Source organism: Ictalurus punctatus, chromosome 4, assembly GCF_001660625.3.
Source record: "Ictalurus punctatus breed USDA103 chromosome 4, Coco_2.0, whole genome shotgun sequence".
NCBI classification, from domain to species: domain Eukaryota; kingdom Metazoa; phylum Chordata; class Actinopteri; order Siluriformes; family Ictaluridae; genus Ictalurus; species Ictalurus punctatus.
In genome coordinates, this window is record NC_071284.1 from 22,231,047 (window position 1) to 22,245,757 (window position 14,711).

The 14,711-nt window shown below is 39.2% G+C and overlaps 2 protein-coding genes across 6 annotated transcripts in view; both read right to left on the bottom strand.

Moving 5' to 3' along the window:
- akt2 (v-akt murine thymoma viral oncogene homolog 2) overlaps positions 1–6,626 on the bottom strand; it is a 31,067-nt gene extending 24,441 nt beyond the window's left edge. Inside the window, exon 1 of one of the 3 annotated variants that reach the window (XR_008393904.1) lies at positions 6,460–6,626. The gene's annotated coding sequence lies outside the window, so the exon portion shown is untranslated. Of the gene's footprint in view, positions 1–6,256; positions 6,415–6,459 lie in introns of those variants that run through there. The other 2 variants (XM_053678059.1, XM_053678060.1) reach the window with 2 other exon arrangements.
- Positions 6,627–8,022: 1,396 nt separating this feature from the next.
- vaspb (vasodilator stimulated phosphoprotein b) overlaps positions 8,023–14,711 on the bottom strand; it is a 44,815-nt gene continuing 38,126 nt past the window's right edge. For all 3 annotated transcript variants that reach the window (XM_017465777.3, XM_017465778.3, XM_017465776.3), the window contains one exon: positions 8,023–14,439. In XM_017465777.3, the coding sequence (XP_017321266.1) occupies positions 14,405–14,439 (35 nt within the window). In that variant the 3' untranslated portion in view covers positions 8,023–14,404. The remainder of the gene's footprint in view (positions 14,440–14,711) is intronic.

Genomic DNA, 14,711 nt, shown 5'->3' on the forward strand with positions numbered 1-14,711 from the left:
TTTCACCAAGCTTTCGATACACACCAACTGCGCGAGACACGCTTAAAGACTGTTTTTTTGTTTGTTTTTTTACTTCTGCGGGGGTTTATGGGTAAGCGTGCCATGCAGAGGTGTACAGACGAGCTGATGTGCACACATTCAAAAGTGTAACAGCATATCATGCACATCCAAAACATGGTGAGTCAACCAGCCCTCAATCCAATCATCGGGTGTGTGCGGTCATGTGACTGGAAACACTGAAGAGATGAGCTGACCCCTCTTCTGCAGATTTTATAATTCTTTACCCTGACTGCAAACCTTGCAGGGGGGGGTTGTGGATGAAGAGGTTTATTTTTTTGAAAGGGAGGGAGTTCAATCGTCCTGTAAGCATGGGCATGAAATGCATGCTCACACATACTGAATGTTTTGTTTATATAGAGTTATATAACTCAGCAGTGGAAAAATCGCTAGCTGAACTGTCTACGAAAAGAATAATACATATCTGGGCTATAAATTTTGTTTTTAGATAACAGTTAGTTTCGCACTGGGATGTTTGACTGTGTCCACTCGTCCGAGTTCACCACGTAAAATTCCACTTCCTAATTCGAAACAGTTACTACAGTATAGTATAGCGTTATCATCAGCAGGCAAATGATACTTTTCAGAAATATAACTTTGTAATTAAAATATAAAAGCTTGTCAGACAGAGAGATCTTCACCAGGAATGTACAAATCAATGTGAGCTAGGTAGGTAGCCGGCTGACAGATCTATTTCCGCTAAAGGGGCAAAAACAAAAAACAAACATTTGGGCATATTGCGTGCGAAATGTCAATTAGTCTATATTAAGCTCTTATTTATAAAACTGTTGTATGAAAGCAATATCGTGCCTGCAATTGTGTGGTTATACTGAATATTGGCACTGCTGTGATTACCTAATAGACTCACCCCTGCAGGCCCAGGCCTCCAACCAAATCACAGCTGTGCCATTATTCAGAATAACCACAATCTTGCTCATGCGATATTGCTTAACTACTGCCCGATTGATCAACTTTAATATCTAACAGCATAGTACTGGCGATTTAGAACATGGTGGTAAGTAGGGAGTCTCAGCATTTTATTGTGTCCAGTTTTCCAATTAAAATATGATGAGACTTTTGTTTAATTTTTTCCACTTACTTCCCCATGGTGGACAAGTTTACTTGAATGCAAGTATGATGGCAGGCCGCTACAGTCAATCAAAATTATTCAACCTCCATTGTCAAAATTGACAGACTTTCAGCTGTTTGCAACAAACAAATCAAAGAAAAGCAATGGAAATAGTTCAAAACAATGAAGTGTTTTCCCCAAATTCAACTGAAAATGCAACTTATAATGACTTCTCCAGTCTCAAAATTATTCAACCCCTTAATGGCAAATATCTTTAGTACTTAGTAAAGCATAGCTTCTGGCAGCGTTCCTGAGGAATCTCAGCACATGCCTTATGAGCAATGGCCTCCAGTTCAGTAATGTTCTTGGGTTTGCATGATGCAACCAACTTCTTCAAATCCCACCAATGATTTTCTATGGGGTTCAAGTCAAGTGATGGTGATGGCCCAGCTGATTCTTCCAGGACAACTTCAGCAACCAAGCCTTGGTGGAATCTGAGGTATGCTTGGGATCATTGTCCTGTTGGAAAGTCCAATGATGCCCAAGCTTCAGCATCCTCATAGACAGCATAACATTTTCTCTGAGGATTTCCTGATACGTCAATGACTCCATCTTGCCTTCTACACACTGCAGGTTTCCAGTGCCAGAGGATGCAAAGCAGCCCCAGAGCATCACCAAGCCACCACCATGCTGGACTGTGGACAGAGTGTTCTTTCTTCATTCTTCTTCCTCCACACATACCGCTGATCCATTGTGCCGAAAAGTTCCAGTTTTATTTCATCACTCCACAGAACAGAATCCCAAAACTTCTGTGGTTTATTTATATGATTTTGAGCTGATTTTCTTGTGCTTTTGGGTCAGTAGTGGTGTATGTCTTGGAGTTCTAGCACGGAAACCTTCAGTGTTTAGTACACGCTTTACTGTGCTGACTGAACCCTCAGTAGCTGTTGCCACCAAGTCTTGCTGCAGGTCTTTTGCAGTCACTCGAGGGTTTTCCACAATCTGCCTTCTCGGAAATCTGGTTGCAGATGTTGATAGCTTCCTTTTTCTGCCCCGTCCAGATATTTCATATATTTTCCGCCCCTAGCCAGTTCAGGTATTTCATGTGTTCCAGCTCAAGCACACCTGGTGCAATTAATGAAGCCTTTGATTAGTTGCATCAGGTGCGCTTGAGACAACACCTGTTCTGCATATTTGTGCTGTTGTGAGGGATTCTATTCAGGGGGTTGAATAATTTTGAAACTAGACGTCATTATAAGTTGCATTTTCAGTTGAATTTGGGGAAAACACTTGGAGCATTCATTGTTGAACTATTTCAATTGCTTTTGTTTGATTTGTTCATTGCAAACAGCTGAAAGTCTGCACATTTTGACAATAAACCTGATTTACAATGGAGGCTGAATAATTTTGATTGGAACTGTATGTACCTGCTCACAAGTAAATGAACACAGAAGTATAAGCCAGGCTGCGTAGAACACGAGCCTAGGCATTGCGTGGCTCTTGTTTTATGCTTTGTCACTTACCATGTTACCCATGGTCATAAATGAATCGTAATCTCCACAGAAATTCATTTAAATGACAATCACACTTCCTACAAGCTGGAGTTCGCTTAAAACATCATCTACAAAGATGTTATGACTTCTGTAAATCTACAGGTTGCACAAAGTGTCAAAGTGAGTTGTCTTGCTCATGACACATTTCTATTGAGCTGTGTTGCACTTACAGCCCTCCCAAATTTGTCTATCCCCATAACCCAGGGGTTCCCAAACTTTTGGGCAAACAACTCCCATGGATATTATTAATTATCTGCAACTGCATGTCTTCACCACCCTATTTTTTTCTCCCAGATTTATTATATACAACTACTGTAACAGTTGAACCTTTTGTGCCAGTAACATACGTATGGGTAATATAAGTGACTAAAAACGGAAGGAAGGAATATTGCTTGCACTGACTTACCAGTCTACAGTGATGTGTTGTCACAGGAAAATAATCCAACGCAAAACAGCCTGGTTTATACTTCAAACATGATTTTGTGTGCATATGCAGAAGCAGAGTCATTATTATTTACACAATTGCTGCGTATCTTACGTACAAATAAACATGCCACTCGTTAGATGGCACGACAAGTGGCAAAAATTTCCCGGCCTGGTATTTCAAGTCCAAATGTAAAATATTTTGCGATTTAATCGCACGTTGATTTTAAACACAGACAAGTTCTGTCGCTATTTAAATCTTTCTGCTGTCGCCAGGATTGCCGTCAAGGGCTGAGTCTCAAAATCGAAAACTCTGACCTTACATTCAAAAGTATTTACTAAACTAGAAAATCCCGAAAGCTGGTATGGAAAACAGACCTTTCTGTAGGTTTGAAGGCGACGTAGGACGTTTTTTAAAATTCAAACATTAACTGTAATAGGTAATCCAGTGAATGTTAACTCAATAATGGTGTAGAATAGTGCACAAGTGTGCTATTTGAGAAACAATGCTAGTTTGCTTCACTGCGGTAGATGGACAGGGAAATTTGTCCTCTTTTTTTTGGTGAACTGCACTTGTGTAGCATGTCAGGACAGACAAAGGCCGTTTCTCAATATGCATTCTTGCGTCCTCATGTACTCGTTCTACGCCATCGTCCACCGCCGAAGTTCTGTTCCTATACTCAAGAACGCAAGTACACAAAATTACCCGGATGTGTTCTTGATATCGAGGATGCAGACCTGGGTGCACCTAATCTGCTTGAAGTCCCAGAAGTCATTGCGGCAACACAATATAGTGGATGACGGAAGCCTGACCCATACCTGTAGTTTTATCATCTTTTTAATGATGATAATCTAAATATGCATCTAAAAAGAACGATTTTGAGATATATATAAAAGGTTGTTGAAAAGTCAAATTTATCCCTCAGAAGTGTTTTAACTAAACTATGCTAGCTCCCATCCTGAGGTAATGGTAAACTTGTTAGCTTACTACATTAAAACATGCTTAATTAACTTTTGGTGAACAGTAACTCTATTAACCAGCTGAAACATATTACTTAAGGAGCACTGAAGAGATGAGGACCCTGTCCCGCTACTAGAAATGTGCTGGGATGGTCCATCGTGCAACAGTAAGATCACGGAACATCTCAAGTCTCGCCAAGATCCTACGTCCTACTGTCCTTCAGAGTTTGTTCTTCAAAGGTAGCCTGGCAAGACTGGCCTTCACGACAACTTAAGTTTGTACTCTGCATTCTTAGAATTGAGAAACAGCCACAAAAAAGCCAACTAATTTAATAGCCACGGCTTGTGTGAATGTGACTCGCAATAACGTTTCAAAATATCAGCACACAAAATCCATCAAGGATATTTCTAACGTTAATTCGCAAAACAATTCAATGCAACAAAAGGAGTCGTTATTCTTTTGCGACCCCATTGGTAAATCAGTTTAAGGACCCCTGCCATATCTCGTTACACTTACTACGTTTACATGGACAGCAATAATCTAATTTTTGAGCTTATTCTGAATAAGACAATAATGTGATTAAGGTGTTTACGCGAGTTGCTTTTAGGATATTCCTTTCATGTTCCCGTTTTACATGTTATGGAACATAGATTGATTAACAGCACACGTCATTACATCACTGCGCCGATGTTACCTCCAGAATTTCACATCAACACACAGTTGGTCTTCGTTATGGCACTGTATACAGTTTTGGTGTTTCATTTTTAATTTACGAAAGCTTCAAGTGCAGTTAATTATTTGTCATGCTGCACGTGCTAATAGATGACTGCTTGAAGTCGTGAGCTGCATCCCAAACCATGTACTTACCTACTATATAGCAGGTGAAATACGCGTCTTTCACCTACAATATACTGTAGCAGGTAAGTACGTGGTTTCAGACGCAGCCGTGATCTCTTATTTGCCGTCAAACGGTTGAGCACTGCCGTGTGTGTACGTGTCCTGTCTCACAATGTGGTGAAAACTCCCACACGACGTTAATAGTGTGATTAAGGTATTTACACGTCTGTAATACACTTCGATAATGCGACTAAAACAGGAATACTCCACGTCTTAATTCGATTTGTGTTTACTTTGAGTATGACTTTAGTCAGATTAAGGTCATCAATAATCACTGTTTACATGGTAGTTTCTTAATCAGAGTATCGTCTTAATCGGGTTAATATCGGAATATTGATGTCCATGTAAACGTACTGACTGACGCAGGTTGTACATTTGGTTTTCTTTATAAATAAATAAGTAAATGAAGCATGAATCCATGCCAGTAGTGCGGTGTGAACTGAAGGCGCCTGGTGTGTATCCGGGGTCCGACTAGAGGTCCATTACAACCTCCTGATAAACCACTGATTCATTAGGATGTGAGGCCAGTGTCTGTAACAGTAAAGTTCCACCTCTCTCTCATCACCACATCCTCACACCCACACTGTTAGTTTCCTCACAACGTGTTTGATTAATACACACTGGTTTTCTGATCTTGTCTGTTAGAAATAGTACAGATTCATCAACACCACCGATGACGTGTATTCCAGTTCAACACGACTCCGCGTTTTTAAATGAAATAAATGTACAGTATATCGGAGAACCGGTTATCGATATCGCTGATGCATCACATTACCTTTAAAAAAAACACCTATCAACTAGTACCTATAAAACTACAAGACTTAGCTGAAGTACTACAAAGCTGTACAAACTGCAGAACTATAACTACAGACTTTAAAATCGATATTACAACTTTTATACAAGCCAATTTATTTAGCCACACATCTATCCAGGTAGCGTTCAAACTTAAGGCAGAAAAGTGCGAGCTAAGCTAACTACGCTAAGCAGTGAGTCACTTCAAATCCAGGTCTGTTGAATACAAAGTAAAATTACTTCTATTTTTAAAAAAAAAACAAAACAAAACAAAACAAAAGTAGTAAATGTGCACTCCGAATTCCATAACATTATAACATTAAACCCTTATCTTCGTTAACAGGGAGAGTTAGCATGCTAGGCTGCGAGTTATCCAGCTCAGTTAACATGCTAGCAGCTGTCCGCTTTAAAATAGAGGACACTAGACTAGATTCAAAACCTCTCTCACACACACTTAATGAAATAATCACACTTCTCTACGTCTTAACATTTACACTCCCTGACCTGTCGTATTAATCCGCGCTAGCGCTAGCCCAACTGCTGGCTCGGCTGAGTCCGCTTCACTTCTAACGGCGTGTGTGTTAGCTGCAGGATGCTAAATGCTAACGTATCTGCGCTCATCAAAACATACAGAGTGGATTCTCAGGGCTGCGTTTTTACTATAATGAAGGAAGGGTGAAAACTCTTCGGTTATTAATTCCACTCACCGCAGCTCACACTCCAATCACACTCCGATCACACTCCGTTCTCGCTGCTAATTCACTTAACGAATCTACTTTGGAGGTGGGTTTTTTTATTTTTTTTATTTATTTTTTTTATTAGGCTTCAGGCATTCAGCTCCTCACCAGAGCACAAACAGGATGTGACGTCACGCCAGCGTCAACAACAATAAAAGCATCCCCCATTTTCACGGACTCGTTCTGTTTTTTCTTATTCGTATTTAACTCGACAAGTATTGAGGTTTAACGTACGCCATATTGCTGTAACTGTTTAAATGAGTTCATTAAGCATGTATTTAACTAAGGCCTGACACATGAAGCATGGTTGGCATAACCAGGGTTCAAGATAATGAGTCTTTATTGGTCACATATACATTATAACACAGTGAAATTCTTTTTTCCTTGCATATCCCAGCATGTTAGGAGGTCGGGGTCAGAGTGCAGGGTCACCCACGATACAGCACCCCTGGAGCAGAGAAGGTTAAGGGCCTTGCTCAACGGTCCAACAGTGGCAGCTTGAACCCCTGACCTTCCAAGCAGTAACCCAGAGCCTTAACCATCAAGCCTCCACTGCCTAAAATATCTCTCTCTACTGAAGGACTTCAACTTGCATTCAACTCAAGTAGCCGTTTTTTATCCTGGTCAGGGTCGTGGTGAATTCATCACAGGTCACCGTGCACACAAACATTCACACCTATAGGCAATTTATAAGAATCAATCCACTTAGCATGTTTTAGGAAGGTGAGAGAAAACCAGAGAACCCAGAGGACACCCGTGCTGCAGAAAAACTCCTCACAGACAATAACCACAGCTCAGGATCAAACTGGGGGCCCTGGATCTGTGAGGCAGAAACACTACTTGCTACACCACCATGCCCAGCCGTCAGAAAGTGTTGTAAATGGAAACGCATTTAAATGTAAACATTTGAATTTGGTAAATGATGCCAATGGTTGTGCTGCTGAACGGAAGGTCATGAGTTCAAACCCAAGCACTGCCAAACTGGTGGACCCTTGAGAAAGACCCTTAACCGTCAACTGCTCAGATGTATAAACTCGATAAATGTAATTCACTCTGGACAAGAATGTCTGCCAAAAGCTGTAAATGTAAAAGAATCCAGTCTTCTAGTCTTCTGAACATGCCTGTGTCAGGGCATGGAATTAGACTATGCATTAATCTCGTTATTCTGACAGCTCATTGGTCAGGGGGTCATCTACCTCATAAGGGAGCAAATGTTTACTTTAGGGCTGTTAATGCTACAGTGCAGAGAATTTTTAAAAAGTAGTTAAAAAAAATCAAAACAATGATTGAGATGGGGAGAGAAAAGAACTTTATAATATGCTGCTTTTGAGCTTCGATATCGATTCTACTACAGTAAATCCCAGTCAGTGCTGTGTCAGTGGTGTTGAGTGGGAACTGGCAGAAAATTTATACACACGTCATGTACAAGCTCAGATACAACTTTTACAGTGGATATAAAAAATCTACACACTCCTGTTTTAAAAAAAGCAGGTTTTTGTGATGTCAAAAAATAATGAAGAAAGATAAACCATATCAGAACATTTCCAGCTTTAATGTAAAAAATTACAAACTGTACAATGCAACAACATTCTAGATCCATCAAACTGTGAGAGCATCTCCTGTGCACAGCCCGCTTCAGGTCAGCCCACAGATTATTACTTGGATTCAGGTCTGGGCTCTGGCTAGGCCATTCAGAAACATTGATTTTCTTTTGGTTAAGCCACTCCTTTGTTGATTTGGATGTATGCTTTGAGTCATTGTCGTGCTGAAAGGTGAAATACCTTTTCATCTTCAGCTTAATAACAGACACTTGAAGGTTTTGTACTAAAATTGGCAGATATTTGTAGCTATTCATGATTCCCTCCACCTTGATAAAAGTCCCAGTTCTGGCTGAAGAAAATCAGCATTAAAACATGATGCTGCCACCACCATGCTATATCGTGGGTATGGTGATCTTTTGCTAATTATGGAATTATTTTACCTTTTGGAATTGGTCTCCTTAGCCCATAACACATTTTGCCACATTTTGGTTTTGGGTGATTTAATTGAGCTTGGATGTATTTTTATGAGAAAGGACTTCCCTCTTGCAACCCTACCCCACAGCCCAGACATGTGAAGAAACAAGAGAATGTTGTCACATGAAGAGAGTAATCAGTACTTCAGATATTCCTGCAGCTCCTTTAATGGTGCTGTAGGTCTGTTAGCAGCCTCCCTGGTAATTTTTTTGTTCTTTTTATACGTTTTGGAAGGAAGTCTTGTTCTTGGTGAGGTCACTGTGGTGCTCCATTTTCTGTATTTTTAGATGATGGTCTTCAGAAAGTTATATGGTATATGTAATGTTTCAGGCATTCTTTTATACCCCTCTCCTGATCGATACCTTTCAACAAGTGAGATACCATGTACACTTTGTAAGCTCTTTGCAGATCATGGCTTCAGCAGTCAGATGAAACAGAGACGATGTGAAGAAAGTTTTACAGAAACAGCTAGTCTTTTGTTGGGGTTAATCAGAATAATTTAATTGATGACAGCTGTATGATAATTACATTTTAACAGTTCAAAATTGCACATGTGCTTGATTCTTAATACTGGGTTGTTACCTGGATGATCTATGACTGTTTTTAAGCTTTGTGATAAACAAATTATCAGGTTAAACTGCCCACTGTACTGCTACCTCATATTTATACCCCTCTAAAACAGGAAGTCATAGTTGAACAAGTTCCTGTTCCTAGTCATGCAGATGTACTAAAAAAAAAAAAGTAAAATATCAATGGGAATATACTTCAAATATATTTTTCTCATATGAATTCATAGGGGTCCAATAATTGTTGCACACCTATATTTAATAAAGATGTTTTTGTATAAACCTGTGTTGTGTTTGCAATTGTTTGAGCTCCATGAGAGAAGAGTATTTTTTGTGAATTATCTGAACAAAAGATCAAAGTCAATTTTGACTTCAACAGCCTTCTTTGCTCATATTTACTAAGGGTGCCAATATTAGTGGATGGCACTGTATGTTCTATAACAAACTCTGGGGCCTGCCAGGAGCAGATATTTACACTGAGATCACATGTGACTTCTGATCACACCTGGTCAAACCAGAACTAATTTATTGGTTTCACCCTAATGAGGTAAATACTTGTGCAATCCTAACTTTTTTTTTGTAAATAACTTTGCAGACTATTGATTTTTGCCCCATTTCAATATTATGGGATTTTTTTTTCATGTAGAGTCATGACACAGTCCCATTATGTCATTTCAGTTCCAGGTTATAACAGTAAACTCCAAATGAAAAAAGAGAGAATTGCTTTGTGTTGAAGATTTCAAGACTCTACTGAAGGACACCAACACATTAATGGTCTAAAAGCATCTATTATCTATTGATTTTCTTTTGCATTTATTTTTTTCTTTTGCATTTTTCTGACACACTCCTTTACACCTAGAGAGAACGTGGCATAGTCGGTCCACATAAAGGCATGCTTTAGAGATGGGAGGAAACCCACACAGACAGTAACCAAAGCTCAGGATTGAACCTGGAGCTGTGAGGCTCCAACACTACCCTACAAGATCATCTAGAACTGTTTTGGAAACCTCAATCAATGAATGGAATTGTAAATGCTGTTAAAAATTTATTTAATCAACCTACAATCAGGAGAGGATTCAGATGCAGCATAAAATATAATTCATCATACTGGCAATTACTATACAATTGGCTAGTTAGAAAACCTAAATTGAAGTCAGTCTTGTCAATTGAATGGTTGCATAGGCATGTCTACGTTAGTGGGCAAGTGCCTTGCTGGGTTTGTCACCATTTTCAGGCGTCTGTCTTCTTAAAGTTTTCTCAGCTTGCTGGCCCTATAGTTTTAACTAAGTCTGAATCTCATTCAAAAGCTCCACATCAGTCTTTAGATTAAAAGGTCTGTAACTCTCTAATTGAAGAACCATTAGTGATGCTCTGATCAATCGGCCGTCAATCAGTATCGACCGATAATTACATTCTATGACTCGATCGGTAGTCTCTAAATGTGGTCGAACTCATGAACCGATCACAATTTCGTGAGATTAAAATTTTTTTCAAACATCAATGGGAATATACTTCAAATATATGTTTCTCATATTTCACGAAGATATTGTCTTTGATAAATCGGTGTTTTGTTTGCAACTGTTTGATATCCATGAGAATAGTGTTTTTGTGAATTTTTTTAACAAAAGATCAAAAGGTTAAACAATGAAGACAAATTTTCACAGCCTTCTTTGCTCATATTTACCAAGGGTGCCAATATTAGTGGAGGGCACAGTACGTAATCAAGACGCATCATGAAAACCAAGGAGTTATCAACACAAGTCATGGACAAAGTTACGTAAAAGTAGCAATCAGGGTTTGGTTTCAAAAATATCCCAAACTTTGAACATACCACAGCATTCCATTAAATACATTATTTTTTTTTAAAAATGGAAAGAATGTGGCACGGCAACTCCCTATGACTACCTAGAGGAGACTGTAACGATCGTCAGAGAAGCAACCAAGAGGCCAAGAGCAACTGTAGAGGTGCTGGAGAGATCCATAGCTTAGATGACAGAAGTTATTCATAGGACAACCATACCCCAGACACTCCATAAAGCTGGACCTTATGGAAGAGTGGCAAAAAGAAATCCACTGTTGGGGAAAAAAATGGCAAATATAATTGCCAGTTTGAGACTCGGCAAATTTGTGGGAAACCAAAAATGTACTTTCTGGCCTTTGGCATAAAGCTCTACGTTTGGCAGAAATCCAACACCGCTCAGCATTCTGAGAACACTGTCCTGACATTGAAGCATGGGGGTGGTAGCTTTTCATCAGCAGGGACTAGGAAACCAGTTAGGTTTGATGGATGGTGCCAAATACAGCGCCATCCTAAAATGAAATTGAATATGAATCCAATATACGTCTGCTTTTTTGTTTAATTAAAAAAGTTTTTTTTTTAAATAATAATAAAAAAAACAACCTTTGATGTACACAATTACAATTAACATTTGAAGGTGCAAAAATATTTGCACCTTCAAATGTTACACATTTAGTAAATAATTTTTTAAAAAATCCCAATTAATTCAATTTCAACTCCAGGTTGTAACACTACAAAATGAGCTACTGGCTGACATACACACATACATACATGTATACAGTTTTACAAAGGTTTCATTTTCTCATGTTTTGCTGAGAATACTTAATCACCCAAATAATACCTGGTCAGTTGTAGTTTTACGGTGGTCCCTTAAACATCAATTTAGTCCAAAATGTTTCATACACTCTCATAGTGAAAACAGTTTTTTGGGGGATTGCTAACTCCTGCAGACTGGTCTCTTAAAAGATGGCAATACTTAAGCAGCCTGAGAATGAGAGATTAGAATGATTTTGTCAACTGATTAACAGGATATGCGTATGTAACACACAGAGGCACCTCAAAACACACACATACACACACACAGAGATAACACAGAGGCATGTTGATGCAGCAGCAGCTGTATTTGGGTATAAAGGCAATGCTCCAGTGTGTGTGTGTGTGTGTGTGTGTGTGTGTGTGTGTGTGTTTCAGTGTAAAAAAGTTTCAAATATAGTAAAGCACTATAGAAATAAACAAAAACCCAATAATAAGAAACCCTGCCCACCAAAACATCAGTGTGTGCGCGCGTGTGTATATATCTGTACACTCTCACTGCATATCTACTCGCACACATTTGTATAAAAGGCAATGTGGTCTAAACAGAAATATAATTATTTATATCTTGTTATTTATATCCATTCACACAGCTGGAAGTTGATCCCAAAAAGAGCTGATTACCTGATTCCAGGCACTGGGAATCAGAAGTGATTTAGAGTCAATTCCACACATTAAAATGGTTCTGCTCAATTCACACAGGACATAGTGCAAGAATGTATACTATTCAACTGTTAACATTGGACAAATGCCTCTTTCCTTGGCAAATACATGAGCAGTCTTGGCAGTATTTCAATTTAGAGAGAACAGAGGGAAAAAAGGAGAAAAGAAAAAGAAAAAAAAAAAAAACCTTGAACCTGGCCAACCAAAGAAGCTGAGAAGAGTCAGGTACCCGTTTAAGTATAGGTAATGTTAGCACGAGTTTATTCAGGCATTAAACAAAAAGAGCTCACCGAGTTCATTGGCGAGGACATGTGGCCTAAAAGATTGTGTGGAATCAACTCCTTCAACACTTGGAATCGGAGTCAACTCCAAATGATTATTTAACTTTGGTCAAACTGAAAAGGGTTGCAATGACGTTTGAATTAAGCTTTGCATAGTGACTGTGTGGTTGTGTTCAAGGTTATTGTTTAGTGTGTTTATTTTATGTAATGCAATAATTAAATCCCCCTGAGCATATGTGTGTGTGTGTGTGTGTGTGTGTGTGTGTGTATCCATCAACTCATTAGTCTACCTGGTAGTGACTTACACTACGCTATTTTTGTTGGTGTGTATTGGTGTGTTGGTGTCCAGCTATTGTGTTTACAGTGCTGCCTCTGTTCTCTCTACACCAGTCTCCCTGTCTTGTCTGGAGCATGTGTATCTGTGTCAATCTCACAGTATACACCGCATCACTCTAACTGCTCTGGACAGAAGAAAATATGTAAATGTAGACTAAATCACATCAGCATCCTGAGAGACTACATGGCTGTACAGAGGCAAAAAGTTCTCAACTTTATACAAACAAGTCCATCTAGAAACACTAGAGAATCTATCTCTATCTCAGATCATGAGTTCCTGACAGGAATCCGTTCCATTTGAGGATCTGTTCAAACACTGGTGTAAAATGCCTGGCCTGTGAGGCTGGCTACATGGCTAACTAATACATCATATCTACCTATCCATCCCGAAAGACAGCTAATGTTAGAAGAAAAACAAAACAAAACAGTGTTTCTAGGAATTATGCAAACCTATATTGTTTCTCAAATCTCAGATTACATACTTCCACAGTGCACACTGGGAAATATCAGTGAGATGTAGTACTATTAATATAATACCTGGATGTTGTGCTAGAACTGAGCAGAAATTTTTAATGCTTGATGGTTGCAGTCTGCTCAAAGCAGCAGAAGGGGCAGAGCCTTTGTAGTTTTTAATTTTCATAATGGCCATTACACAACAAATGCAAATGAGGAGAAAAGAGTTGAGGTGGTTTTAAAATGTGGTAGTGGATGTTCTGGCACATAAAGTGTCTATTTATGTTCAGTGAAAAGCATTAGTGATTGATTTGTGTGACTGCCTGATAAAAGTCCACGTACTACACAGTGTAACAATGTAGTGCATAGTGCGCGATTTGAGACAGAGCCCTGAACTGAGGAAATACCTCCACTGAGGCTACCTTGCCTGCTTGCTTGCTAGTTCAATAATACAGTTCACTAGTGAACCATGGCACAGACGCCTACTACTATTTACATGCCATATTATTTAGCTGTGCTCTTTAGGAGCAGCACAAAGTCTTGCATTTGATTGTACTCTCAATATGTATCAAAACACAGAACAGTTAGAGTGATGATGAACCATGCATTCACATCCTGTCTGTAGATGATTGCAACTCTGGTGTGGTTGCTGAGTGAGTGAGGGAGTGATGGCGAGAGAGAGAGAGAGAGAGAGAGAGAGGGAGAGAGAGCATACATATGTGTGTGTTTGTGTGTGTGCGCTCGCTGAGCTTTTACAGTAACTGTTAATTACATACACACATTTCATTAACACCCAAAAGAGGTGTAAACTTTTTTGAGCAAGCAATGGTGATGGTGGGGAAAATAAAATAAAAACTGAATGATTTAAAATCAAAATCAAGCTGAATGGATTAAGTCCCTGCATAAATTTGTGTGTGCGTGCGCGCGTGTGTGTGTGTGTGTGTGTGTGTGTGTGTGTGTGAGAGAATGAGAGAGAGAGAGAAAGAGAGACTATGTGCTTCTCCTCTGTAACTCCTGAATGATTGCTGTGGAGAGAAAACAAACACAGTATTAATGGTAATTATGGTTAATCATCACACAAACATATTTGGACCAGCACTACACTAACAGCAAATCTGTTTACAAGTAATAAAGTCTGTTCCAAATGCAACAGTTAATATTGGTTAGTGTTCTTACTAGAATGCCATCCACTTTAAGTCCCCTAGAACACAGAGAATCCATTCGAATGAGACTTTCTAATATTGGTTCTATTTCACTCTTCTGAACTGCAAAGGGTGGTGAATATCAACCGAGTAGC